The sequence below is a fragment of the Dinoponera quadriceps genome, unplaced genomic scaffold (genome assembly GCF_001313825.1).
Source record: "Dinoponera quadriceps isolate SergipeBrazil2010 unplaced genomic scaffold, ASM131382v1 scaffold96, whole genome shotgun sequence".
NCBI lineage: Eukaryota > Metazoa > Arthropoda > Insecta > Hymenoptera > Formicidae > Dinoponera > Dinoponera quadriceps.
In genome coordinates this window covers 164,890-192,180 of record NW_014554269.1, presented here as the reverse complement: position 1 = coordinate 192,180, position 27,291 = coordinate 164,890, and the positions used below count along the sequence as shown (strand labels likewise).

General features: G+C 35.5%; 5 protein-coding genes across 12 annotated transcripts; 4 read left to right on the top strand and 1 right to left on the bottom strand.

The window, feature by feature from the left end:
• Positions 1–1,482: 1,482 nt before the first annotated feature.
• Positions 1,483–4,211, top strand: LOC106740646 (EP300-interacting inhibitor of differentiation 3-like). Of its 5 annotated transcripts, none has more exons than XM_014611915.1 (8): positions 1,483–1,608; positions 2,116–2,258; positions 2,326–2,418; positions 2,756–2,886; positions 3,012–3,126; positions 3,332–3,634; positions 3,700–3,818; positions 4,066–4,211. In XM_014611915.1, exons 2-8 carry the CDS (start codon positions 2,156–2,158, stop codon positions 4,123–4,125), a joined length of 924 nt encoding a protein of 307 aa, XP_014467401.1. In that variant the 5' UTR covers positions 1,483–1,608; positions 2,116–2,155; the 3' UTR covers positions 4,126–4,211. The 5 variants fall into 5 exon arrangements, with proteins under 5 accessions (XP_014467401.1, XP_014467409.1, XP_014467383.1 ...); XM_014611923.1 differs by lacking the exon at positions 1,483–1,608 and adding an exon at positions 1,616–1,727; XM_014611897.1 differs by lacking the exon at positions 1,483–1,608 and adding an exon at positions 1,616–1,734.
• Positions 4,212–4,784: 573 nt separating this feature from the next.
• Positions 4,785–7,958, bottom strand: LOC106740639 (ATP synthase subunit beta, mitochondrial). Its single transcript, XM_014611884.1, has 7 exons — positions 7,773–7,958; positions 6,813–7,025; positions 6,249–6,512; positions 5,832–6,175; positions 5,410–5,635; positions 5,094–5,323; positions 4,785–4,983 (listed from the first exon to the last, which is right to left on the bottom strand). The coding sequence occupies exons 1-7, from the start codon at positions 7,879–7,881 to the stop codon at positions 4,810–4,812; spliced, it is 1,560 nt and encodes a 519-aa protein (XP_014467370.1). The 5' UTR covers positions 7,882–7,958; the 3' UTR covers positions 4,785–4,809.
• Positions 7,959–8,133: 175 nt separating this feature from the next.
• Positions 8,134–13,198, top strand: LOC106740780 (dnaJ homolog dnj-5). 4 transcript variants are annotated; one of them, XM_014612162.1, is made up of 6 exons: positions 8,134–8,210; positions 8,819–10,358; positions 10,461–10,902; positions 11,018–11,233; positions 11,316–11,545; positions 11,720–13,198. In XM_014612162.1, the coding sequence occupies exons 1-6, from the start codon at positions 8,177–8,179 to the stop codon at positions 11,847–11,849; spliced, it is 2,592 nt and encodes an 863-aa protein (XP_014467648.1). In that variant the 5' UTR covers positions 8,134–8,176; the 3' UTR covers positions 11,850–13,198. The 4 variants fall into 4 exon arrangements, with proteins under 4 accessions (XP_014467648.1, XP_014467655.1, XP_014467662.1 ...); XM_014612169.1 differs by having other exon boundaries at positions 8,140–8,326; XM_014612176.1 differs by lacking the exon at positions 8,134–8,210 and adding an exon at positions 8,333–8,509.
• A 1,387-nt stretch (positions 13,199–14,585) lies between these two features.
• Positions 14,586–18,890, top strand: LOC106740892 (transmembrane emp24 domain-containing protein eca). Its single transcript, XM_014612360.1, has 4 exons — positions 14,586–14,844; positions 16,198–16,418; positions 18,023–18,169; positions 18,486–18,890. The coding sequence occupies exons 1-4, from the start codon at positions 14,712–14,714 to the stop codon at positions 18,633–18,635; spliced, it is 651 nt and encodes a 216-aa protein (XP_014467846.1). The 5' UTR covers positions 14,586–14,711; the 3' UTR covers positions 18,636–18,890.
• A 329-nt stretch (positions 18,891–19,219) lies between these two features.
• Positions 19,220–21,928, top strand: LOC106752056 (DDRGK domain-containing protein 1). Its single transcript, XM_014633455.1, has 2 exons — positions 19,220–19,321; positions 19,699–21,928. The coding sequence occupies exons 1-2, from the start codon at positions 19,237–19,239 to the stop codon at positions 20,487–20,489; spliced, it is 876 nt and encodes a 291-aa protein (XP_014488941.1). The 5' UTR covers positions 19,220–19,236; the 3' UTR covers positions 20,490–21,928.
• The last annotated feature ends 5,363 nt before the right edge of the window (positions 21,929–27,291 follow it).

The window sequence follows — 27,291 nt, the reverse complement described above, 5'->3', positions numbered from 1 at the left end:
GCGTGCCTTTTTCGGTCTTGGCTCTCCTGGGCTCTTCCATTGGGATGATTAGGCTTTGGTTTCGACGTCATAACCATATACCCATGATTCGTCACCAGTTATAACCCTTTTAAGCAGATCAGGATCATCATTGACGTCGTTCAACATGTCTTGGGCGATGTTCATGCGATGCTGTTCTGATCAAAATTAAGCAATTTTGGAACGAATTTCGCTGACACACTTGTCATACTCAAAACATCCTTTAAAATTGATTGGCATGAACCAAACGATATGTTAAGAGATCAGCTACTTCTCTAATCGTGATTCAACGATTTTTCAACACAATTTCTTTCACTTCCTGAACATTTTCGTCGATTTTTGATGGGGCGTGCTGGGGCGTCCAGAGCGAGGTTCATCGTTAACATTTTCTCGGCCCTCTTGGAATAACTTATATCATTTATAAACATTTTTTTTGCTCAAAGTTGACTCACCGTACGCCACTGTCAACATTTCAAAAGTTTTTGAACATTTAATACCATTTTTTACACAAAAATTAATACAAACTCTCTGCTCCATTATTTTCAACAGCAAAAAATCGCCGAGCACACAAACACGAGTCTAACCTTTATGCCTCTCACATAAAAACAACACATGCTATATAGTCAAAACTGTGAACATATGATCGTGACGAGGTACCAAACAACAAAAAAAAATTTTGAAATTAGAGTGTACAGAGCGCGCGAAATTCAAAAAGTCACCTTACTTTTTGATCACACCTCGTACGTACAGATCTTCCTACGAATCTTGTGTACCTTAGAATGGTTATAGGTCTGTTTTTTTCACTACACTAAAATTGCATTAGAACTGCACTGAACTGAACCACACTGGAAAAGACTGTACAGAATAGTTCAGTTCAGTGCAAAAGTGCAATGAAAAGGTCTGTTCGTTTTCTCTGCACCGCTGAAACGCCAGAGTGTAGTAAACAACATGGCGCATCACATGGCATTATTTGATTCTTCTGACGAAGAGGATTTTGTTGTAATACAACTACTATTACGACCCATTGTAGATGAAAACGATAAATGTAACATACAACTAAATATAGCAAATTTATTAATAATTTATAATATTATATACCCTACCGATCATAAATTTTAATGACTAAATATAAAATAAATATAAATATAAAACCATAAAGATATCTTGACATCTTAAATTCATCCTTGTGGTATGTTTGGACATTTCTGCTGTGTATATGTGTGTGTATAATATTAACAATTTTTGAAAATGGAATATAAAAGATGTTTCACACATTTCAATATAATGCAAGCCACATATTTGATAGAGACTTTTCGTATAAATTTCCGTTACGCTTACGTGCACTTCCAAGCTACACTTTCATGTACTGCACTGATCACACTACCTCCTGACTCAGTGCAACAGTTCATTGAACTATCTGCACTACATGCTGTTGTACTGCGAAAACGAACAGACCTCCTATATTTTATATCAGCGAAAATGTTGTAGGAGTGCCGCCAAACTTTTCGTAACTAAAAGTGTGAGAGAGAGAGAGAATTTGATGGTGTTGTGCCGGTATAATCATATTATAAATAGCAACGACACGAGCTGGTAATTTTTTTTTGATAGTTATCGGTCAACAAGTACGGGACACATTCCTGTGTTAACTTGTTGGAAAGCCTTCGATGAATACGTCTGTTTAGAAAAGTGTCGGTAACTGGACATGTTAGGTTATGAGTGAGAATATGATCCGTCGTATTTTACATTTGTATAAAAAGAAATAAATATTGTATATACTGAATAATATTGCCGATATTTATTGTGTAATTTTCATGTTTACTTCCAAACGTTGAACATGAACATGAATAGCTGCAGAATTGGGACTTTAAAATAATAAACTTTTTAATATATCGCGATATACTATACGATTTATACGTAAAATGTGTCACATGTTATATGCTTCAGTAAAATTTACGTAAAATGCTTTATTTAAAGAACAATCTTTTATCATTTTAATAATAAGTTCTGTAAATTTCTTTAGTATAATCAGTATTGAACAATTATTGTCATATACACACACACACGTTTGTAAAGTGATGCATTTATTTCTCTTCACAGAAAAGAAATCTGTAAAATCCAGGAATTTAAAAATTTCGTTATGCCACGCATTCGAAGTAATTCTTCAAACTTGGCCATTATGAGATCCTCTAAAGAACGCAAGGATTGTTTGAGACGAATCTTAGAGCAAACATTTATTTTACGTAAAGTATTATTTTACCTATCCTTTTACACTTTATGTGTAGAATACGACTAATTAATATTTTATAGATGATGCAATTAATACTACTACAATAAAAAAGTTAGATGAGGCAATAGTCGAAGCTGATAATGTCACTTATGAAACAAGTGTACAAGACAAAAGTATGTATAACTAACTTCAATACATTATTGTATAGAATATCACATGGAGTATGTTACACAATATCCCAAAAGCATACTTTGAGGGTTAATTGGAGCCAGAAATTCTAATACAAAAATAATAAAATCTAAAGAGCGGAAAACAATAAAAGTGTAAAATGAACAAATAAAATTAAAATTCAAATTTTTGTTGTTGATGAACTTGTTAATATCAAGTGTTCGATAATGTCTGTGTAATGTTGAAACGTGACGCACAATATAAAATAATTCATCATTTGAATATTAATAATTGGCATTTTTATTATTTCTAGATAAAATATTTTATTAATTATGTTTTCAGTATGCAATCAACAAGAAGTACTTATCGATTCGCAAATGATGATATCTTCTTCCAAGGTTATAAAAACTTGCGCCGTTTCATTAAAAAAAAGAATGCGCGATTATGACCATATTGACTTTGCGCAGAAAATAGTGAGTTTGTTAAAAAGAATAATATTATAAATACCTATAATTATTTGTAGTGTTTATGTTAAATAATATGTTAAAATAGTACACACAGCTGTTAAAATAACTAAAAATCTGTGTGTGTTACCTAGATAAAGTACATACAGAAGGAGGCACAGGATGATGAGCAGGCAATGAATTGGTCTCTTTTAGAAACACAAATAACAAAGTTATTCAGAAGGATTCCTGATTATAACACATTATCAGGTTGGTCTATACAATTGGTATATACAGAGTTATTAACAGAAGCAACATGCTGTAAATACTAAAACGTAACTGATAACACATATCATATTTCTAGAATATCACAAATATATTTGTAGATTTTTCATCAATTACTTGAAAGTTAAATGATAGCTATAACTATTTCTGTTAAAAAAATGAAACCAAATAATTTTAATTTTTATTACAGGTACACTAGAGCCTTTAGAAAAAAAGGTAGTAAGCAGGAAAAAAATTGAAAGGAAGGAAGCACAGAAGGCAACAATGATAGTGCCGAATAAACTAGTATCACAGAAGGATAACAAGGAAGAAGACAGTGTAGAACAAACCATTCAAAAAATCAGAAAATTAATTATAAGTTATTGCAAGGAAACACAAAGGCCGCTTGATTTATTTAAATTAATTTTACATCCCTACGATTTCGGGAGAACCATTAGAAATTTGTTATACGTATCTTTTCTCATTAAAGATGGAGTCGTAAAATTGAGTAAAGGTAATTCTTTTATATTTTCTCTTCACCTCTCTCAAGAGCATCTGGTAATAATTATTTTTTTTTAGGTGAACGTGAAAATCTTGTCGTGCAACCATATCGCAAGGCAGCGAGTCAGCAAGATGAACAAACCACTGACAAAACGGGCGCTCAAACAATTGTCTCGTTAAATATGAAACAGTGGAATGTAAGTTGTGTTCTCGATAAATTCTTGTTTTTATGAGTTTCCATTTAGCAGAGATTGCAAATTTAGTAACAAAATTCTGTATTATTTTTTTATTTTACATAGACTCTGTTTTTTTAAATATTGACTGGATGATAATGATTGTATTACTTGGATTACTTATCATCCGCTGAATTGAGGATGTATCCTTTATATTTAAATATACAAAACTGCATGTATATAAGATTGACGCTTATGTTTTTTTTGCTAGGTATTAAGAAGATCGTACAAATTAACACAACCAATGATCGATTTCGATGAAGGCCACTGATAATATAAAGATTAATATGTTTTCGGACTCTTATTCTTCTCCTTATTTCTATTTATAATTTTGCGTTATTCCTTATTTAGATCCAACACTTATGACAAATTTCTATATACAGTATTGTGTTAGGCAAATTTTTTTTATTACACATTACATGAGTCTTTCATAACTGAATGAACGTTTAGAAAGGAATATGTCTTTGTGAAATGTTTATTAATATCTAACACATATACCATTATTCTATGGTATATACATTAATAACAAGATTGCCAAGTAAATTATAACTAGAGGATCTCAAAAGTTCCAGTGTATATATATTCTGATCGATGCGTTCATTTACTTGTAATTTTGAACGATTATTTTTAAGAGGTAAAAGGAAGGTAAGTAAGAGGCAAAGCGACCTTTCAAGTCTGCTTGTGTGGTAATTTTGCAGTATTATGACTAGTCTATTATAACAATAGACTATTATGATTGCAAGATAATTCCTTATAATCACACACGTGTCAGAGATTATAGGAATAAAATGAATTATACATGATAAGAATTTTCTTTCCTTCCGTTTTTAGCGCGATATGATAAAAATTCGAAGAGATCTCGAAAGGTCGAGAATGCAAGTTTCATCGGAAGGTCACTTTTGAATAACAATTGAATAAATTCTCAATGACTCCTTTACGATGACTGTAAGTTAATTTATTGTTTGGCCAATGATTCTGCTTTCGCTACTACTTCTTCAATTGGACCAACCATGTAGAACGCTACTTCCGGCAGATGATCTAATTCTCCACCCAAAATTTTCTGGAATCCCTTGATGGTTTCCTGCAATGGTACTAGTTTGCCTGCGTGACCAGTGAACACTTCGGCGACCTAGAAGGATACGATAAGTTACATCGAGAGTTATAATTTTACAACTGAACAATTAGATTCACGCAAGTAATCCCTATATACACAATGGTTCAGAGCGATGCATTTCTCACCTGGAATGGCTGGGACAAAAACCTCTGGATTTTACGTGCACGAGCGACCGTCAGCTTATCTTCTTCGGACAACTCGTCCATACCAAGGATGGCAATGATGTCCTGAAGCGATTTGTAATCCTGTAGAATCTTCTGTACACCACGGGCGATATTGTAGTGCTCCGTACCAATGATATTAGGATCCATAATACGGGATGTAGAATCAAGAGGATCGACAGCTGGGTAGATACCTGCATTGTTGATAAATTCGTAATTAAGGATATCGGTCATGGTGCATACCACGGTGTACAATAGATATAATTCTCGGAATATGTACCAAGTTCGGCAATGGCACGAGACAATACGGTAGTGGCATCCAAGTGGGCGAAGGTGGTGGCAGGGGCAGGATCTGTCAAATCGTCAGCAGGCACGTAGATAGCTTGCACGGAAGTAATAGATCCTTTCTTTGTCGTGGTGATACGTTCCTGCATGGTACCCATGTCAGTGGCTAATGTGGGTTGGTAACCTACGGCGGATGGGATACGACCCAGTAAGGCGGACACCTGGAATGTATCGAAAAATAAGATTTTATATAAATGTATGACTGAACGTATTATACTTCTCTGTTTACCAACCATTACGAGAGATATAAATGTATAAGAATAAACTTGAAGAATTATACACCAATATGGATCATAAATAAACTGACTTGTGTGTCAGATTGTTAAACTTAAATCTGTATATAATGAATTTTTATACCTCGGAACCAGCTTGGGTAAATCTGAAGATATTATCGATGAACAACAGTACGTCCTGACCTTCCTGGTCTCGGAAATACTCGGCGACAGTGAGTCCAGTGAGAGCCACTCGGGCACGGGCGCCTGGCGGTTCGTTCATCTGTCCGTATACAAGCGCTACCTTCGATGTTTTATCCTTGAGCGAAATGACACCAGACTCGATCATTTCATGATAGAGATCGTTGCCTTCACGCGTTCTCTCACCCACGCCAGCGAATACAGAGTAACCACCGTGAGCCTTGGCCACGTTGTTGATCAGTTCCATGATAAGTACGGTCTTACCGACTCCAGCACCACCGAAGAGACCTAACAAATGATTCGTTAATTTATTAATGGACGATATCTTTTTTTTTCTATTTTCGTGATAAGGATGTATTACCGATTTTTCCACCCTTGGCATAAGGTGCCAGAAGATCCACGACTTTGATGCCTGTGACCAAGATCTCTTGCTCGACAGACATTTCTACGAATTCGGGAGCGTCCGCGTGAATAGACGCTAGCTTGTCAGTAGGAATAGGTCCACGCTCATCAATGGGTTCGCCAATGACGTTGATGATGCGACCCAGAGTCTCAGCTCCCACAGGAATACGAATAGGATATCCAGAATCCAAGACACTTTGGCCGCGTACCAAACCTTCCGTACCTATGATATAATAATATATCTTTACTATTTCTCAAAGTTGAGAATACAAACTTTAGTTTTATCGAACGACTACTATATATATATATATATATACTATAGTACTAGTACTATATAGTATATATATATATATATATATATATATATAATTACACAGTTAACACAATAAAACAATAGTAAATTATTATTAACACGATTTAGAGATAATGAAATTAAATATTTGTGTGAATTCATTAGTAAAAATTTGCTAATTTCGTACATTAATTGCAAAGCATATATCTTGCGACATTTGAAAAATGTTACCATCCATAGCAATGGTGCGAACTGTATTTTCCCCAAGATGCTGGGCAACTTCGAGTACCAGCCTAGGAGTACGGTTTTGTACCTCCAGGGCATTGAGGATAGGTGGAAGAGCATCTTCAAACTGTACATCAACAACAGCACCGATGACAGCAACTACCTTTCCTTGCGCATTACCCTTAGATGTGGCCGCAGCTTTGGATGCATAATCCTTTTCTATATTAAAGATTAAAAATTGAGAAAAATCCGGCATATATAATTAGATGTGCGAACTATGTATCTTTATTAAGAAGTCTTGAAACATTCGAGTATCTTTGCAAGAGTGACAAGAGAGTTTATAATATATTACATAACATAAAAATATATATATGACCATTGTGATAAATCAGTCCTTTGGTTTTTCTATCGATATTTTAATTAGCGTAACGTACTATATAATTTGTGTCATCATCATTTTGAATCACATTCTCTGATATAAATTACTCAAATAATGGAATATAGAGGAAAGTGAGGGAGTAAGGAGTAAAATTAACTTTCGTAAAAATTGTAATCAAGCAACAAGTAAACTGTGTGAGGTAGGAAATTTTACATAGTGAAGTATTCTTCGCTCATCCTCCGAAAAAACAGCGGTTGCATCGGTGATTATACGCAAGATAACCAGATCACTAATCCAGGCGCAATGAACGAACGTGTCTTCGTGCCGCCATGTTGGCAAGTAAAACCTGCGGCGATCGATCAGCGATTATATAATCATTAAATGAACGGTTTTATCGAGTCGAATAATTTGTGTTAAAACCTGAGACGATCGAGAACGAATGACAGCTTTAAATCTTCTCGAGAGGTATCTTCATTAAGGTAAAGGACGAAGATCGAGAGACGACAGACAAGGAGTATACGGGGTAGCGTTCGTCAGCAATATTCAGCTAGTTTTCCACAATGTTGAATTGCGAAACGCGTACTCACTGTTGACAGCAAGGGCGCCCGATACCTTCGCCACTTCATTTTGCAGGAGGGAGGGCTTGGAAGCCCTCAAGGCCCCAGCGACTGCTTTTGACACGGCGTTCAGGATCATGGCCGATCGAGTGAAGAGTGGCGACCGAAACAGGGCTCGTCTCGGCGGAGATTGCGCGAGCCGAATGCGCAGTGCATACGGGGAGCGAGCGAAAAAGATATAATGTCACGAAATGATGGGAAACTAGAAAGGTAACATTCGCCGATAAATTTTGATTCGCGAATGTTGCTACAATTCGCCGCGCAATCGCAAGTCGATTATATTATTAGAAATTTTCGATCACACGCGTCCCTTCTGGTTATTCGTGTATCATGATTGTTGATTATTCTGTGCGAATTGCGGACAATATCAAAGAATGCGAATATGTCTGGTTCTCTGCTTACCGCATGGTATATAACGTAAAACGATGTATCTTATATAAATATGAACTTTTGTTATTAATGCAGAGTGTGTTAAATGAAGGATATGAGATAGCGACGTGAAAAAGATTAACTCGTTGGTGAATGTGAGTTCTGTGCCTTTATGTCTGCTGGCATTCATTTTAGGTTATGGAATTTTAAACGGAATTCCTCTCGATAGCAATCATTTAATACGAATTTGCCTCAGCCAATGTGAAACAACTGTACCCGGCTCGTTGCTGAATATTTTTAAGTTGCACGTTAATGGCGGACGTTACTTAACACTCTCGGTACAGCTATGGTTATGTGAACAATACAGTAGCAGACATTTTTTTAAAACATATGACTGGCATTCTGCTTGTGTTACTGTGGATAAAAGTTGTTAGATGCCATTCTTTTATAACATCTCGTTTTGCACACGAGTTAAGCAGTTGAAATTCTTAAAATCCTTATGTTACAATCAACACACTATGTTTATTCTGTCTTTTGACATAAAGTTTCTTAAAGTGCAACGTTATCCATTTTGCCATTTTATTAAGTAAATTTTAGATATTTATCAAAATTGTATCAGATTGATAACACATTTATCTTTTCTTCAGATACTAATATCAACATGGCGGAACAGCAGCAATCACCTCCTGGTATTAAACATATGTCCTTGGATAAAATAATCGAAGCTATGACTGCAGAGCTGGAGAATTCGAGTAGTCCTTATGTTCAATTTGGTGTTACTCCGCAGCAAGCGACCTCTCATAATTGGGGTGATTATGCTACCGGTCAGACTAGACATCACATCGCAACTGGGCAACCAGCACATTCTAATCCATCTGGAATACAGCCAATAACACCAATGACCACTTCTCTGTACATGCCAGATATGCCTGGTTATGATTCCACGGCTACTGACTCAATATATTTTCCGCCACAGACAGTGAATCATTTGGGTATTAATGAGAATAACGATCTCATTGGCACCATTGATGTTGGAGGAGGCAACTATATCAACGTTATTTACGGAAACGCTTCCCAAATTATGGCCGAGCAATGTCAACTCTCAAACATGGCACCTTATCCCAATCAGAGCATGGTTAATCAAGAGTACGGTCTTTTTAACGATCAACATATGCCTGTACCGTCTGAGTTGCCAAGTCAACACTTCAATGGGAAACAGTTGATTGACAATCTAGTTGGAAACTGGGTGCCGAATCAATCCGGAACGTATAGCCCGTTCGGTGGGTCTCCCAATATCACGCCTGTACCACAGTCTGTACCAGACATGAGAGAGACGGAGGAACTACCTAGAAATATGTCGGACTCTCAATACAAGAAACCGAGGATGGTGGCGGAGGTAAAACCTATGCGACCGTCCTATTCGGACGTATTGACGAAATCTGCGCCAACTCCACCATCTCCGTTAACAGTACAGTCTATGAAGCCGAAAATCGAAACTACTGGCAAGAAGGTCTCCAATAAGAGCTCCAAAAGTAAGAATAAACCTGCGCTATTGAAACGGCAAAATTCGTCCGGCAGCGACGATCACAACTCCCCGAAAATACAGATCCCTAGAAAAGTTTTAGAAAAGAATTCCTCCAATCTTCCAAGACGTTGGGTGTCGTTGGACAACCTCGGCTCGCAGTCCGACTCGCGTCAGATAAATACCTTCGACAGGTCCGATCACTTCGAGAAGAAGAAAACCGTGAAACCGTCTAAGAAAACGGAAAAGAACGAGACCCTTAACAATACTAAGATACAAAATAGCAATCCAAAAGCTGCTGGGAATATTCCGAAACGTCCGATACAGATAAACAACAATTTGAGTACAATTAACACCTCCAGTCAGACGGTCTCTCCGGAGAAGATCGAGAAGAACCAGCAAGTTATTAACAAGTTCAGTAAAGAGGATAAGAAAGTAGTCAAGGAGAAGAATCCTAAACGCTTTCAGGCTGAGAAGGCGCAGCAAATTAAGAAAGGGCAGAGAAACAGAAGAAGAGAAAATAGAGAATCTCCTGTCAAGGATTTATGTAAAAATTTAAATAAATATGCCACACGCTGGAGTAAAGTTGTATTGAAAATCTTTTATTGGCTATTACATCTAGTTTCTGACGTAGTTAGCATGAGCGCTAATCTCGTTGTACAGCTGTAAGTATACATTGATACAGTAAACTCTTGTCATATTTTGAACACAAACGTATGTGGGTATTATTTGTGGGCAATTTTCTATTTCTTAATATGTTGTTACAGCGGTAAATGGGCTTGGTACCATAGCATACTTTATTTAAAGGGTTGGTGGATATATATGGCTGTGACATTTTGTAAAATTCGCGTTCTAAATGCCATCGGCAAACAACTGGATAGCTGGTTTGGAAGCAGTAAGTTTGCGTTTTGGCGAAAGATAAATACCAAAAGCGAAGAGAAGGAGGACAATGGCAATTGGATTCACGGCGGGTTGGAAACTAATATTGCATTACCTAGTACTGGCGAAGAAGCCATGAAGAGATTACTGGCTTGCAAGGGAAAGGATCCGTACAGTATACTTGGCGTTACACCCACGTGTTCGGATGATGATATCAAGAAATACTATAAAAGGCAAGCTTTCTTAGTCCATCCGGACAAAAATAATCAGCCTGGAGCTGAAGAGGCGTTCAAAATTCTCGTACACGCCTTCGATATCATCGGAGAACCGGTAATCATTTAATCTTTTATAACATGTGATAAAGTCATACGTGTCAGGAATTAATTCCTTTATTCGTAAGTGCAAATTTATAACACGTGTATTTGAAACATGCGCGCTATTTTAGGAACGAAGACAGGCATTTGACCAGACTAGACAAGTTGAAGCAGCATGGGGCGAACTCAGTGATTTGTTGTCTCAGCTTCATCGAAAGATGGAGCAGGCGGCAAATACCATAAGATGTACAAATTGTGGTTCGAGACACAAACGTATTCCTACACAACGTCCCTGTTATGCCGCACGGTTTTGCGCCCAATGTAAAATACGTCACAGCGCGAAAGAGGTAAATGTTGCATTGACCTTCTTATGTATGCGTGTTTAGTAGCCTGATGTCTGTTACCTAAACTGAAACACATTGTCCACAGGGAGATATCTGGGCGGAGTCTCGTTTAATGGGTTTTCGATGGCACTATTACGCGTGCATGGAAGGGGCGGTATATGATGTGACCGAGTGGGCGGCTTGCCAGGCCGGGAATCTCAAGCATCTTAGAGCAAACACACATAGTGTCCAGTATAGAATCGTCTTAGGGCAAAGATTACCATCTCAAACATCCAATAGCGGTAAAAAGCGACAACAAATAGATCCAAATACGAGGTATGCTATGTCACGCGACTAACTTAGGCATGTCGAGTGGATTGGTTTTTGGTCGAATTTAATCAACGATTCGATTCGAAAAAAACACGCCGATCCACCCGAACATTGACTTCTTATTGTTATCTTTGCAATAATTTGTTCTAAAGTAATAATTTGTTTGTTTTCACGAAATAGCGAAGCAGATATCGAGGACTTTCTGAATAATCTCTACAACCATAGCAAATCTGGCAGTGCTAATACATCAGGGGATCAAAACTCCTTTAGAGGAGATTGCAGACGACGTAAGACTAAACGTAAGAAGTAGACAAGTAGTATAACGGTGAACAACTTCTGAGCGTTTCGTATCAACAATGTATGACTACGAGTAATACACACACACACACATACACACATACTATACAGTTTCTCAAATTTACATTATCCTTAAGCGATTGACTTTAGGATATAGATACATGTTATGAAGATTCAGCAATGTGCGACTGATAAGCGATACATGAGATTATGAGAAATTGTGTTCACGACGAGTGGCGCGTAGAAATCATTATTGCATCAAATAAAATCATAGTTCACAATATTATGAAGCTTGAGAACAATAGGGGAATATCGTAGTAATAACACGTAGTGACAAATATCCTGTGAACCAACTATTCGTGTTCAGGATAATAATATATGTCAGTCAGTATATTTTGCCAGTTTAAAATAATAATAAGAACGTTAATTTTTCGAGTTATAAAACGACACGCGAAGATGCCAAATAACGATTATAGAAACAAATCATTTCGGTGACATTGCAAAGTTATATTTGAACATTGAAGTTTTGATACGTGTATTGAGACAAAGTTTTGTATCTTCCTGGTACAATATCGTGTCGTAATTTCATGCGTTTGTTCTTCCAAAATAAAATATAAAACAGAGAGTGGATCAGGTTATATTAAAATTATAGATTTTGCTATGTATTTTATCTTTCAACAATTATGCTTCTAAACTAAAAAGAAGAATTGGCAAATGTGGAAGAAGACTGATTTTCTCTCATTCTGTTACTTATAAGTTACATATTATTATTAGTTAGAAAAACAATTCTAATGATATATACTCTGCTAAGTGTGGAAATAATTTGAATTCTTTAGATGGAAATTAATGTCCGCGAATCCCACTTTCAATATTTATATATGTATGCTTCTCATATATAATACAAAACTCTAGGATGAAAGAAAAATGATGTATGTACATGTATGCAATGTTACATTACACAGAAGCTGCACTATCAACTGTATAGAAAAGGAGAAATTAGAATTATTATGAGTTATTAGGAGGAACAATGTATGAATTATAATAATTAAAATCTCATACAACGTATAAATAGCCTCATAAATAGTGCAGCAAGAATTTAAAAAAAATTAGCTATATTAGTATAGCTAATATCTTCTATTTGCTATATTAGTATAGTATAGCTATATTAGTATAGCTAATATCTTCTATTTGATCAATAACCAATATTATATATGTGTACATTATTAATACAAACACTTTTTTATAAGTTTTAACAACTAATATGTAACTTACTACATTAACTTTTCTTTTGCAAAGCGTTGTGAACTACATAATACTTTACATATGTAAACCAATTTAAGATGTGTACTGATGAAAAGTGTAATAAAGGAATTTAAAACAAGATTACATAATTTATCTCAGATAGTCAAACCTGCAAAAGCTGATTTTTGCACAATGTCTGCTGCAGACTCTGTAAGCAGCTTGTGCAGAAATACAACAAGATTTGATGACAGACTGATGGCAAAAATCAAGCAGAATCTATTGGTTCATTTAAATGTATTTAAATGTAACACGCTATAAATTAGGAAGTTAAATAGTTTAATAGGAAGTTCTTGCAATAATTATATCTCAAATAGCTTTTGAAAACTCTTCATCCTCTGATGATGAATACGAGGATTTTGTATCAACATTACTTGTAAATTAACATGAGAAACTTTTATTATTTAAAATTCCTATATAGTTAACAATTGCTAAATTTTTCGTATAATGTACATGATATGAAGTCTCTAACAACTGGCCATGTTTCATTTATAAAGTGAATTTCAATTAATGACATTTTTTAAATATAATATTGTTTTCAATTAATGACATTTATTTCTTAATTTCAATTAATGACATTTTTAAAATATATTATTTGGTATTACTTTTTGCAGACTAAAAAAATACTTTTTGTTATTTTACGCTCCTTCAATAATACTGAGGGATTAATATTGAGGTCCAATTTCGAACGATCCGATAGCCGATAAGAGAATATGTTTTCTAGAAACATTATTGTTCCTAGCTAGTAACTTTAAAAAGTGAAATCTTGATGCATCTACGAGATGTATTCAACTATATCTATTGCGAATAAAAGAACGTATTTATAATACGTTAGCACACATCCACTCCCATCGACCGGTACCTAAAGTCTTTCTGCTTGACCACCTTAGGCTTAAAGCATCAATCGTAGACTAGAACTTAAGCGGAGTCTACAATGAGAATTTAAGGTGTAAGTTTTGAGAAATTGACTTTCTTTGTACATCCGACTATGATTGGTTATTTTTTAAGGCTTAAAACTGAAAGCACCTATTGTAGATTAGGATTTAGATATACGACAAGGATAGAATAATTTATTAGCGCCGCTCAGCGCTAATAGCGCTCTCTTTGAACGCACCTTTAATGACGGTAACCAATAAACTTTTAGTTTTTAACAAAGAACGGCACGTTGATTGGCTATTACGCAACTTCTGCCGCGCGGCAACCGTTGCCGCGTCCTGTGGGCAGAAGCCATTAGTGTGCGTAAATTTGTTAAACTAAAGCCAGCGACACACGATGCTTGTTTTCGTATTAGATTGTCTGCAGGAAATACTGCGTTTTGATTGGTGTATTGTCATCTATTTTTGGAAATGCATCAATTAGAACGTATTTCTATCTAGCAAGCAATCCAACACGAAAACAAGCATCTCTGGCTTAATACAGCCAGCTTCTGCTAAAAAGAACAAACCAATGATCGAGGTGACGTGTGTGCTCCATCTGGCATGTATGCGCAGGTTGTGTTAATGTTAACGATCTAACTTAACAATTTTAGTATCACTGTTATCATTGATCGCTTCATCTGTACTCTACCGTACGAAATATGTTAAAATACGCATGTTTTTTTATCCTGTTTTTATATACTTTCAAGTTCGGGACCGGTTTGTATTTTCACATTGGTGAGACAGAGCGAAAATGTTTCATCGAGGAAATACCCGATGATACTACAGTCTTAGGTAAATTAGATCCACCGCCTGTAATTATCCATATAAATTAGAATTTTTTAATTAGAATGGTAAATCCGTCTGATGCTATCGTATACAGATCAGTGTATCACATAATAATGATAGTATACATGATAATAGTCGTAAATTTATATTTTAGAATATTCTATAAATATTTTTTAGAAAAGTGTAATTTCATGTGTTGAAGCCATTACGTTGATCTGTATATTTGTAAGCATATATTTATATTGTATCTCTCTCTCTCTCTCTCTCTCTCTCTCTCTCTCTCTTTCTCTCTTTCTCACACACACATATCCATACATATTCTCATATTCCCACTTATATTAAATCCTTTATACCCTGTAAACAAATTGATTATAGACTGTGTACAGATTGGCAGCAAATTGATCAGAATCCTTTATCAAAACTATAACCATCTATGTCTGCATTCAGCTCGTATTTTAGCGACAGAGCGTGTTAACAGACAATGCGAGCAGATTGGCAGTAGAAACTGCATAGAACCTGCCATCAAACTTTCTGCAACAAGATATGCTTGGTTTTTTATACCAGTCTGCCATCAGATCGTTAAAGGCTCTATTCGGTTTCTGCTACTAATCTGCTCGCATTGCCTGTCAATAGGCTGTGTTGCATTTCTGGCAGTAGTTTGGTAATATAATGTGATAGAACAGAACCTGTGTTAGATTTGTTATCTTTCTGTCATCAAAAATTTTTAGCAGGCTTTGCTCAAAATCTGCACAGATTTGGCTATTTGGGCAACTATATATTCTGATTTATCTTGTCATCTTCCTATTTTCTTGTTTCTCATACCAAGTATTGATTATATATCTACTTTAAATGCAAATATGCTGTAACTTAATGTATCTTTAAAGAACAGATCTACTTTACTATGTTGTTGTATACAATAACATGGGTAATTTTTTTCTGGTAACTTGCTCAATAAGTCAAATTAACAAAAAACCAATGGAAGGAATGTCTTTCGTGTAAATAGAAACAACCTGTATGTGAATAACTTTGAGAGCGCGAGCATGGCATGGCAGACAGCACACTGGTCTACCATACTAATAGCGGTCCCGGGTTCGATCCCGGTCGAAACCAAAAATATTTGCGCTCATGTTTCTTCTCGGAAGACAATGGCAAGCCACCGAGAGTATCTTTGCCAAGAGCATCTCTCTAAATAATATGCCGTTCGGAACCGGCGTTAAACTGTAGGTCCCATATGCCTGTGTACAATCAGCGTGCGCACCACAGGCATATGAGAGAGGTCACCACGTTTCTGTAAAGAAGCAATAGGACTTAGAAGAAGAAGAATAACTTTCCATAATACATTTTTTTATAACTTTACAGTAAATTACAAAGTAGAACTCTATGATCCCAGAAGTGGAGGCTTTATGCCAAGCAGTCCTGGCATTGGAATGCATGTTGAAGTAAAAGATTCAGATGACAAACCTATACTTTCCAGAGTTTATAGTTCTGAAGGACGAATCTCTTTTACCTCGCATACACCAGGAGAACATGTTATCTGCTTATACTCTAATAGTAGTTCATGGTTCAGTGGTAGTCAATTGGTAAAGTATATGTACTTTACATGAACATATGAGGGCAAGACAGAAAGTAAGTTTCTCTCATTTTTTGTAATAGAATAGGAAAAGATACAATAAGATAAAGTACATTTTCTTTGAGCACCATTCCTTTTCTTTGACCACCTAATTTTTTCAGATATTTATCATAGTTTACAATTAGATTTTTCATATTCTGGCAATAGAAACTGGAATTCTGCTAATTTTACTATTTCATTTTTAACAGAATCGTCACTTGAAAATCACCTATTTTGCAGATGTTTTTCAGTTTTCCAAATATTTGAAAATTGGAAGACGCCTTATGTTGCTCATAACACAAGTGTCCTGCTAGACACTTGGCATTGATAACATGTTCCTCATCCACCATATAGTTTGGACTTGATGCCTTCAGACTTTTACCTGTTTGGAAGACTGAAAAACATCTGCGGGATAGATTCTGTCAAAGATGATGTAGTGAATCTTAAAGCTCCTGTGTAGTCGCTACAATTGTCCTTGTTTGATGACATCAGAACCGAGAAAACGCATGTCAAGAATTCTTACGTTTTACATTCAAATAAAAAAATATACTCACAAAATGACATTTGTGATCGATTCAGTACACTTATAAAATTGTCCGCGTACTTTTCTTTTATTCGAACAAGCAATAAATAATCGTAAAATTAACATTGACAAAATCACGAGAAAAGAGGTTAAAATGAATGATTCCGTGTCAAATTAATTAATTTTGCAGCTGTTTATTGATTGTTCGAATAAAAGAAAAGTTTATTAGTTAGTTACAGACAATTTTACAAGTGTACTGTATCGGTCACAAATGTCATTTTATAAGTATATCTTTTTATTTGAACGTAAAATGCAAGAATTTTTGACATGTGCTTTCTCGTTTCTGACGTCATCAAATAAGAACAGTTACAGCAATAAGGAGCCTTAACAAACAGACAAGTACCGAAGCCGCCGCCAGTTTGTTCCATATCGTTAGGATATGGAAAATATAATTGTACGCTATGATAAACGTTTGAACAAATTTGGTGGTTATCTCGAAAAATAAAGAAATAATGCCCAAACAAAATGTGTTTTATCTTTTCGTATCTTTTTCCAATTCTCCTACAAAAAAATGAGGAGACTTATATTCTGATTTACTCTCGTGTATTATATATATTATACAAGTTGTTTGACGTAAGACGTACCAGCTGTCACGTAGTTTAGATTAATGTACACAAAACAATCCTCTACAAGTTCGAAATTTAAAGTTTAATATATTGTTTGTCGTTAGATACAACTGCTATTATATACTTGTAGATTAGGCTACTCTGAACAAAAAAGTCCTTTACTATTTGGCAAAAAAAAAATACAAATTTTTGAATTATTAAAGAAGCCTCTATAAACAGTCATTTTCAGTTATTAATAACTCGAAATTTTGCAAAATGGTACAGGATTTTTTTATTTACATTGACTTAAACTACAAATATGTGACAATTGGTACGCGTTGCGTCGGACCCCTGCATATTGAATTGACAGATAAGAAAATGGAAAATAAAATGAAAAACAAATCCTATCATTATATAAATACAATATAATTGTGTTTTTTTTTTCAGAGGGTGCATCTTGATATTCAAGTAGGAGAACATGCAATTGATTATGCTAATGTGGCACAGAAAGAAAAATTATCAGAACTTCAACTTAGAATACGCCAACTCCTAGACCAAGTTGGGCAAATAACTAAGGAACAAAATTATCAAAGGGTAATAAAACACAAAATGTGCAGTATTATAATATTTTGTTTTCATAATAATTATTATGTGAATGGAATAATATTATTTTTGTTATTTAAATAATATTATTTTTGTAGACTATTGAATTATTTAACACGTTGACTGCCAACTACGAGATATCTCGTAGGTTGTTTACTTGCCCAGGACGCCAACTACGAATTATCTCGTCGCTTCATTACTTGATTAAATCAAATTGGCTTCTTAGACCAGAATCGTGAAAAGTTCCGTGGCAGTCAACGTGTTAAAATTATTATAAAATTATTTTAAATATTTTTATATTTCTCAGTATCGAGAAGAACGCTTTAGGCAAACTTCAGAAAGCACTCATCGCCGTGTGTTCTGGTGGTCCCTTACGCAGACTGCAGTTGTCATAATTATGGGTGCGTGGCAAATGAAGCATCTCAAAAGCTTTTTCGAAGCAAAGAAATTAGTTTAATCAATATGATAAAATATGTTTAAACAACAACAATATCATCTAAACTACAAAATTTTATTTGTGTAGCTTTAAACAAAATTTATATTACAAGTAATTGTTCAATATATTATATAATGAGCTATTTTAAACACATTTATATAAAACTCAGTTACCTTAAGCAATTGATAAATTGCTTGTGATTGTATAATGAATATAATGTGAGATGTAATATGATTGTAAAAATGAAATAATAACTCTTCTCACTTATAAAATATATCTCTGTCATACTTATTAATATTTACAAATGCTCCAATTTCCATTTAAGGCTCCTGGTTCCTCACTACAACTGTCCTTATTTGGTGATGTCAGAAACAAGAAAACGTATGAAAAGAATTTTTATATGTTCAAATAAAAAGATACTGCAATAGTGTAAGAGGAACGCCGCCGAACTTCCCGAAATTATTAGTAAGTGTTGGACCACAATAAGTATTTTAAGCCTTAAGAAATCGACCAATCACAGTTGAATATGAAGAGAATAATTAACTGTGATTGGTCAATTTCTTAAGGCTTAAGGCTTAAAATACCTATTGTGGATCGACACTAAGAGAGAGAGAAAGAGAGAATGGACATGACGTTATTGGTACTTGTCGCTTCGGCGATCGTTGCTCTAATTATTATATGCACTGTTTTTCTGCAATACAGATCTGGTATGTTAATGCTTTATAATAGCCTTTTCATAAGCCAAACACAATAATATATATTTCTTTACGTATTATGCATATTGTACCATACCATACTTGTGTGTCTTAACCTATAAATTAACTTTGAAAACAGCTGTTTTGACAGTCGATTAATTCCTACTGCTAATTTTGTGAAAATTTTACGAGTTATATTATTTACCAGTTGAAGTAATAAGTTTTTCCAAGCAAAATTTTCAATATCTGGGCTATCACAAAGAGCTACTAGATTATAGTTCTTCATGTTCGTCACTAGATCATAATTCTCTATCTTCGTCTTAGATCATAATTTCATTACGTGTTAAGATAGGTGGACAAAGTTAAATAAATTTTATTTTATCATTTAGGTATTCAAGAAAAGCAAACTAATGCTGAAAATGCTATAGCGCAAGGTCGACCGGTAAGGAGAGCAGCTGGTGTTAGAAATGCCAGGCTTCGTATGCAGGGAAATATTAATTATCAACAGCATCAGGAGGACAACAGAATAGTTGACGAAGATAATGAAGATACGGGAGACAAAACAGAATTACCGGATTATAAAATAGGAGCAAAAAAGCGAGCAAAGTTGGCAGCCAAAGCAGAAAAGAAGTTGCAAAGAGAGGCAGCTGAACGAGACAGGGAAGAGCGTAAGAAGCGAGAACAACTTGTTCAAGAAGAAAAAGATAAGCAGGCTGAGAGAGAACGTACAGAGCAATTACGCGTAGATGAAGCAGAAAAGAAAGCTAGAGAGGACAGAGAGAAGAGAGAGCATGAGGAATATTTGAGGATGAAAGAAGCATTTAGTATAGAAGAGGAAGGTTACCAGGAGGAAAACAAAGAACACAAGGAGAACTTATTGCAAGAATTTATCGAATATATAAAACAGAACAAGGTATTGGTTTTGGAAGATCTAGCTGCGCATTTCAATTTGAAAACAACTAGCGTGATAGAAAGAATTCAAGAATTGCAAGCAAATGATAAGTTAACCGGAGTAATTGATGATAGAGGAAAATTTATTTATATCTCAGAGGATGAACTTCAGGCGGTTGTTAAATTTGTACGACAACGTGGTAGAGTCAGTATTGCTGAATTGGTTGAGAATTCGAATAATTTAATTAGTTTAGCAGCTGTAAAAAGTTCTAGCATTTCTGTTAGCTAGATAATTGTTATACTAAGTTTGTACATATATGTTTTATGTCGGTTGTGACGTGGTTAAATGAATATATTTAATTACAGATGTATTGTAATGGATCTTTCTCTTTTTGATTATAATATAAATTTATAATAATGTTGAGTTCGCGCGCGTGCGCGCGGTAAAAGCTACTATGTTCATGTATAATCCGTCCTAGATCATAATTTCTCTTCCAATAGAAACACTATCTCGTATTGCTTTGTAATCCATCCAAACTATCAAATAATCTTTCCAATAATCGTCCCTTATGAAAGAAGATCGTATAAAAACTAAGCACTAGATTAAACTACAGAAGCTAACTAAATCTCATCTTTGTTATATTTTAAGTAGGGAATTTTTTCCGATCACTTTAATTTCATTCTATTGGCTAAATCTGCGAAGAGACAACTGAAAAGATTAATACAGGCGGAAAACGTTAGAAAGAATTTTATAGAATTCCGAATTAAACTCGCCGTATGTTTACTTCTCTTATCGTTTGTACTTGATTCGCGCTCTCCTGTTAAACCTTTCCAACGTGTAACGTTAGCGACGGCGACGGGGAGGAATTTTGTGATCCGATGCGCGTCCTGACGACACGGAGAATCGATGTTGCATCAGATTCTAGTTTACCTTAAACTGCAAGCTATACGCGCAGATTCTTATTTTCCCTGAGAATGTATAATTTATCTCGCGGTGGGCACGGCGCTAACGCGACCACGTTATCGTGAAAATATACATATTGGCAGAAAAAAAGAACGTACATATTGCTTACGCGGTGGTTGCCCGGCTATAACCGGTGAAAAGTCTCAACGTGAGAAATGACAGCGCAAATTATTTATCGCGGAAATGCAGCTTTTTGCTGTTTCTGTCTCGAGACCTGTTTTTATATAAGAGGCACAATCTGTTTCATGTTTGATGGAGAAAAAGGATGAAAAGTTTCGTTATATACAAATCTTATCTGCAAGATTGTTACTCCGACATTAGAGAAAAAGAGAAAGTAGGAGAATGCGCGACGTATCGTTTTTGCTTCACGTGAAGCGTAGAAACGGAAGTACGTCTTCGAAGACATGTCGAGGCAAAAATCGTGCCTGGCTGGATCGCGAGCGCGTTGAAACTTATTTTTAACATCGTCGGACGCGCGCGAGACCACCGAATCTTTAGACCATTGACTGCGGATACATTATCCCTCGTTTTTATATCATCGTGAATCTCTCGGAAGGAGGGTGAATACTTTCGAGAATCATATTTCCGGCGATATTTCTTGTCTTACCAACGAAGATCAAAGGCTATTTTTTTTGTTGCCAACGATATATTCGCCTTTGGATAGATACATATTTCGACTTTTCATCAAATTTTATCTCAAGTGTGCGAGATGTAGCATGCAATTTGTTACTTCGAATGTGAACTAGAGAAAACCTGTTGAGAAAGACCAGTTATTTTTGTAAGTCCCCTCGACGAAGAAAATATTCTGTCTTCTTCCATTTCCTGTTCTTATTATCATTAAATATTCCGTGTATCTATTTTAAGGTACTGAATTGCTTTAGCCGGTTTTTGAAACTGTGCTATCAAAAGCTTTTTCACACATGCGCTCACATAACGCACACATACAGCGCAAATTCGTCTGTCAGTCAATTACGTTATTGCTGCAATCTCTTTATAAAGTTCATGAATTATTAATGAGTATATCAAAATGCTAATATAACAAATGCTATATTCCCGTCATTTATAATCCAGTAAGCAATCTGTTAGAAATCTGACGACAGATTGGCGACAGATTGACGGCAGAAAGCGAGCAGGATCTGCAATATGTTCCTTTTTAATATATTGGGATGACAGATCCTGTCTGGCTTCTGCCGCCAGCCTGTTTTCACATTCTCTGTCATCAGATCCTGTTGTATTTCTACCAGCAAGCTGCTTCTCAAGTTTAGCTATCTAGAAATATGTACACGCGATATTCTTCAACTCGGGAATAGTCACCTGGAGTCGTTCAGACTCAATTAAAAGTCGCTATTATTAACAAAATATAGCATATTATCGATTGCTCTATGATTTATTATTATTTAGGAACATTATAAATATAGATTTACTCGCTACTTTTTGAAAGAATGAGGAGAAACCAAGAAATATTTAAGAAACGGAATAAGTATATCGAGTGTTCGTGATCGTTTATGTAAAAAAAGATGACTATTTCCGGGTTAAAAAACGAAGTGCAGGATATTTTCAACCAACAAAATGATATAATAAAGGACATTGCTTCCTGATATTTCAAATCAGGATCCAGCGTTTTTGGATTTTTATTTAAATAAATCATGAAAAAACCGAGGGAGAAATAAAAAAAATAATGCGAATTTTAAAATAGTTTATTTTTTGCAAACGCAACACATATATACAAGTTCATTCATAGTGAGTCGTTCTTTCCGCCTTACATGGAAAAGAAACGAACGAAATTATAAAAGTAATCGCAGAGAGAAGGCAGGTGTAGTGATTACGACATACGGTGATATGGACTTTAAATGTCAGTACAATCTCTGTCGAATTCTTGACGAAATCAAGCCTTAACAAAGGAAGCGATTTTCGATCGTCAGTTCGTCGTTCTAATAATCGGAAAATCAGCAGTCCTTCGTCTCTTTCGAATTTGACGTAGTTTCCGGCGCAATTAACAGAAGATAATTAATGGTAAGTACAACAGCCGTTATCGTTTGCATCGTTCGCTCGAACATGTGGACATCGATTGCATCCACTAAGTCGCCACGTTGTCCCCACTCAACAGTGGTCAATGAGCGAAGAAGGGGACAGCCAGGGACTATGTAAGAACGACAGGATCGACGGAGAACCAGCAGTATTCCTGAATGAGAGTCTGCGCGACATTCGTTTCTAAATTTCGATGAGAGTAGACGTGTCTAGCTACCTCAGTCCGAATCCATCATACGTTCATTGTGCAAATCGTGGAGTGTATTGAATCGACGCGAAACCTCCATCACGGAATTAAGAGCGAAGTGTTCCGCAGCGATCGTTAAGACCTATGTGTCGATGAGGTGCAAAGTCTTAGACTGTCAAGGCAACTCCCCAACGTTCTTACCCAGCGTCAGGTAAGCATCGGAAGCTGTGGCCAAACAGGTTCCGCACGGCACTTATCGATCGATTTCTCGATCCTTCTTTCTACGGATCCATCGTTTGTTACTTTGATCATGTAAAGCTCAGATATGTTCGCTCAATCGTCCGTCCTCGACGTCAACCATCCTAGATGGTCGATCATAAGCTTAACGAATTCTTTTTGATCTCGTTCGGAGCTCAGCAAGGTGTGTCAATGCAATGTTAGCTCCTGCAATTTCTCATTTACTATTTATTCCCCATCGCTTCTCACTCGATTTGACACACATTATTATGAAAAGTTATTCATTTCAATACACGTTAATACACGTTATTGTGTCGACCTACATTCCGTCGACAGATGTATAAAAACTCGCATTCAGTTTGTATGCGTGCGCGTATGTATATGTATACTTGTCCACTATTTTCCTCACACATATTTTCAAATTGGATCTCGAAACGTTTATTATGTTATAATAAATAAATAAAGAATACGAAAGTTCGAAACTTAAAGTAGCGAAAAAGCATGAAAGAGGCATAATGAGAATTGAATGTGTAACTATCCTATAAATATATGTGTAACGATCCTATAAATCAGAGCTCGGCAAGCGATGCACTTTCCAGCCGAATTTCGAAAGGATCCACCTCACGTTGTTTCCTTTGCCTCGTCGCCTTTCTTGCAGCCTACGAACCGCTCGAGTCTCCGGAGCATGGTTACCATGGTATATCATGCTACGGAGTTCATAGAGGAGAGAAAAATCAGGAGACCTGTGGATCTTGTTTTAAAGATGCTATATTTCTTATTAAATCTTTATTTTAATCGTGAATATTTATTTTCAACAATTTTTCACATTACTCATGAGATACTATTGCTGACGTGTTTTTTTTTTTATATGATGTTCTCAGTAAACCTAGTCCACTAAATAACTAAGAAAACTGACTAGACAAAAGCAGAATAAGCAGAAGTATATAATATATATACACGAACAACATTCTGCTTCTGTCCAATCAGTTAGTCTTTTTAGTTATTAGCAGAACTTATTAGGGATACTATTTAAAACAGCAGTAGCACCTCATAGGCGACGTTGGAAACTATTGAAAACAAATATTTATAATTAAAATGAAAACTTAATAAGAGATATAGTATTTTTAACAAAAGATCAAATTTTCTGTTTTTCTCCCTTCTACGGTTTCTATGTGATGCCCACGCTCCTGATACTCGAGTGGTTTATAGGTTGCGCGCGAAATGACGAGACAAAGGAAACAATGCGAGGCAGAGCCTCCCGAAAATAGGCTGGAAAGTGCATCGCTTGCTGAACTCTGCTGTAAACTTTCCATAGACGGAAGTCGCAACAAGGAATTGAAGTCATCAGGTTCTAACTACTTTTGCACATACCTCGGTAGTCGCGAATTTTAATTGATAGTGTAGAGTTCAAATTACCGAAATGTTATGAATCTAAATTTCTCTGTGTTCTAAAGATCGAATGTTTCAATTGATTCATGCTTCGTTTATTGCACCAATGACAAAGTCTGCGAACTACCAAACAACAAAATCTGATCATTTGAAAAGTTTTGAAAAAATTACGCTTCTACCGTTATTATATGTACTCCGCCATATTTGATTAGAGCTTTTACGTCATTTATATTTTTGCATTTTCTACAGGCTAGCCAAAAACCTTCGAACTCGTAAGGGAAGTCGACGAGGCAACGCCGGGAATCGACTTGAATTATTAGTTCTGGTCCATTTGCATCACGTACCATAGAGTATGTAATATATGGCCTCGAGAGATCTTTCTTTAGAAGTGTATATAAGAATAAAAATCGAATATTTCCATTCCGCAGAGGTAAAATCGCTCGGTGATCCTGTGTTTGCGGCGACCGATAGAATCAAACAGCAAGTTTAACTACCTCCGAGCCATTGTTTATCGTTGGGGCAGATTAATCTCGATTGGTCCGGGCAAAAACTGTAGGTGATACGAGAGAAATATAAAATCGTTCATCGATCGGAATTCACAAACAAGAGAAAAAATGGTATACACCAACGTAAGCGGAGCCATGATTAAGGAGCCTTATCAAGATATTAAGTATGTATAGTATTAACATTTAGTGGCTATAACTTGATAATAATAATTGCACATTAGTTATTAACAAGTTACTGTACGTATATAAACGTTGGAGAACGTTCTAACACAGGAAAAACAAGGAACAACCTCGACAGGAATCGCAAAATCGACAGTCACGATATTATCAACAACAACCGCCGAGGAAGGATGACAAATATGGCGCTTGGGGAACAATTTTCAAGAACAAGGAGAACTTCATTGATATGCATATATGCTGACACGTGTTTTCCAACGACGGGCCATATCCTTCGTATGCTTATGACGTCGCGATTAATCGATTCATATGCGCTATTATACAGATCATCAAACGAATGCGACATATTTTTCTTTTCACAGAAGCGTTTAGGATAAAAATTATCTCTGATGAGTGCCGTTGCGATTTGATTGAATTTCAAATTGGTATAAATCGACGGCGTCGCGCCTCGCTCGATTAGTGGCGTAACTTATAATTCACATTTCTCTTTATTGAACAAACAAACCGATCTGATTTAAATATGACAGAATAACCGAGCTAATCCTCAAGTCGTCCGATTATAGGCCGTTTCGCGATAATAAAATTCAATTGTAATCAGGCATCGTATGCGGTTCAAATAAATGAATTGCATCGACAATCTTATCGGTTTTTTTATTGTTATTTATGTTCGGACAAAATATAGTTCCGACTGATAAAAGAAATATTTTTTTCTTCACCTTCATTTTTTTTTTTAAGTTTTACTCGTTCCTTGCCAATTACGCTTTTAACATGCGTATAAGTTACGCCACTATAGTGAATCATTTTCTCAGCAGCGGTACATGTGGCATCGTTCTACGCGAATTTTGTCAAAACCATAAATGCTTTTGATTTACTTATGACAACTTAGGACTGATTTTCAGTTCAGTTTAAAGAAACGAATAGACTAGAACTATTGGTCAAGAAGAATACTCGAAATATATTTTGTTGACACTAGTGAAATCATTTAATCTGCAATTACGATGATAATGGTTCGGAGAAATATCGTTAGATTTCGTAACGTGTATCTCACACGATAAAAGCTTGCTTTTTATTCTATACGGTCGCACGGGTATATAAGGATGTAAGTATTATATGGATTTTTAGGTGCTTGGAACTATGAAATAAAGGTGTATTAAAACAGATGGTGTATGATGTCACTATTGGCGATATAGACATTACTTCGCATCTTGTTTAACCTTTCATAAGAATTAGCGTAGTTCACAAATCCGTAGATCGTATCGATACGATTGATACGAAAATAACAATTTAGCCTGTCACTGGTCTATCGTAAACGTTTTACGATAGACATGAATCGATCAAATTTTCGAAGGAGTTGTCTACCTGCGGACAAAATTAAATAAAATGCAACAAAATGCAACAAATGCAAAAATTTAACAAAATTACTAATAGATTATTGAAGAATTATCGTTTTTTAACTTGATTTTTTTAGTATTTTTATAGTTTTTCTTCAAGTAAACAGTCTCTCGAAAACTCAATCTCGAACTATTGCTCTTCAATAATACACCAGTAATTTTTTTCACATTCTTGTAATTTTTTTCCGTATGTAATGAGATCTCTTTCTTGA

Excerpts from the sequence above, each read along its gene's own strand:
- LOC106740639 (XM_014611884.1), bottom strand. The coding sequence starts at position 7,881 with ATGATCCTGAACGCCGTGTCAAAAGCAGTCGCTGGGGCCTTGAGGGCT. Across the intron at positions 6,513-6,812 it reads TCGCACCATTGCTATGGATG|GTACGGAAGGTTTGGTACGC; the intron begins GTAACATTTTTC and ends ATTATATCATAG. Across the intron at positions 4,984-5,093 it reads TTTTGTCCCAGCCATTCCAG|GTCGCCGAAGTGTTCACTGG; the intron begins GTGAGAAATGCA and ends GTATCCTTCTAG.
- LOC106740646 (XM_014611897.1), top strand. Across the intron at positions 2,887-3,011 it reads TTGACTTTGCGCAGAAAATA|ATAAAGTACATACAGAAGGA; the intron begins GTGAGTTTGTTA and ends TGTGTTACCTAG. Across the intron at positions 3,635-3,699 it reads AGTCGTAAAATTGAGTAAAG|GTGAACGTGAAAATCTTGTC; the intron begins GTAATTCTTTTA and ends ATTTTTTTTTAG.
- LOC106740892 (XM_014612360.1), top strand. The coding sequence starts at position 14,712 with ATGTTAAAATACGCATGTTTTTTTATCCTGTTTTTATATACTTTCAAG. Across the intron at positions 14,845-16,197 it reads CGATGATACTACAGTCTTAG|TAAATTACAAAGTAGAACTC; the intron begins GTAAATTAGATC and ends ATAACTTTACAG. Across the intron at positions 16,419-18,022 it reads GGTTCAGTGGTAGTCAATTG|AGGGTGCATCTTGATATTCA; the intron begins GTAAAGTATATG and ends TTTTTTTTTCAG.
- LOC106740780 (XM_014612162.1), top strand. The coding sequence starts at position 8,177 with ATGCGAATATGTCTGGTTCTCTGCTTACCGCATG. Across the intron at positions 10,359-10,460 it reads GCTAATCTCGTTGTACAGCT|CGGTAAATGGGCTTGGTACC; the intron begins GTAAGTATACAT and ends ATGTTGTTACAG. Across the intron at positions 11,234-11,315 it reads TACGTCACAGCGCGAAAGAG|GGAGATATCTGGGCGGAGTC; the intron begins GTAAATGTTGCA and ends CATTGTCCACAG.
- LOC106752056 (XM_014633455.1), top strand. The coding sequence starts at position 19,237 with ATGGACATGACGTTATTGGTACTTGTCGCTTCGGCGATCGTTGCTCTA. Across the intron at positions 19,322-19,698 it reads TTTTCTGCAATACAGATCTG|GTATTCAAGAAAAGCAAACT; the intron begins GTATGTTAATGC and ends TTTATCATTTAG.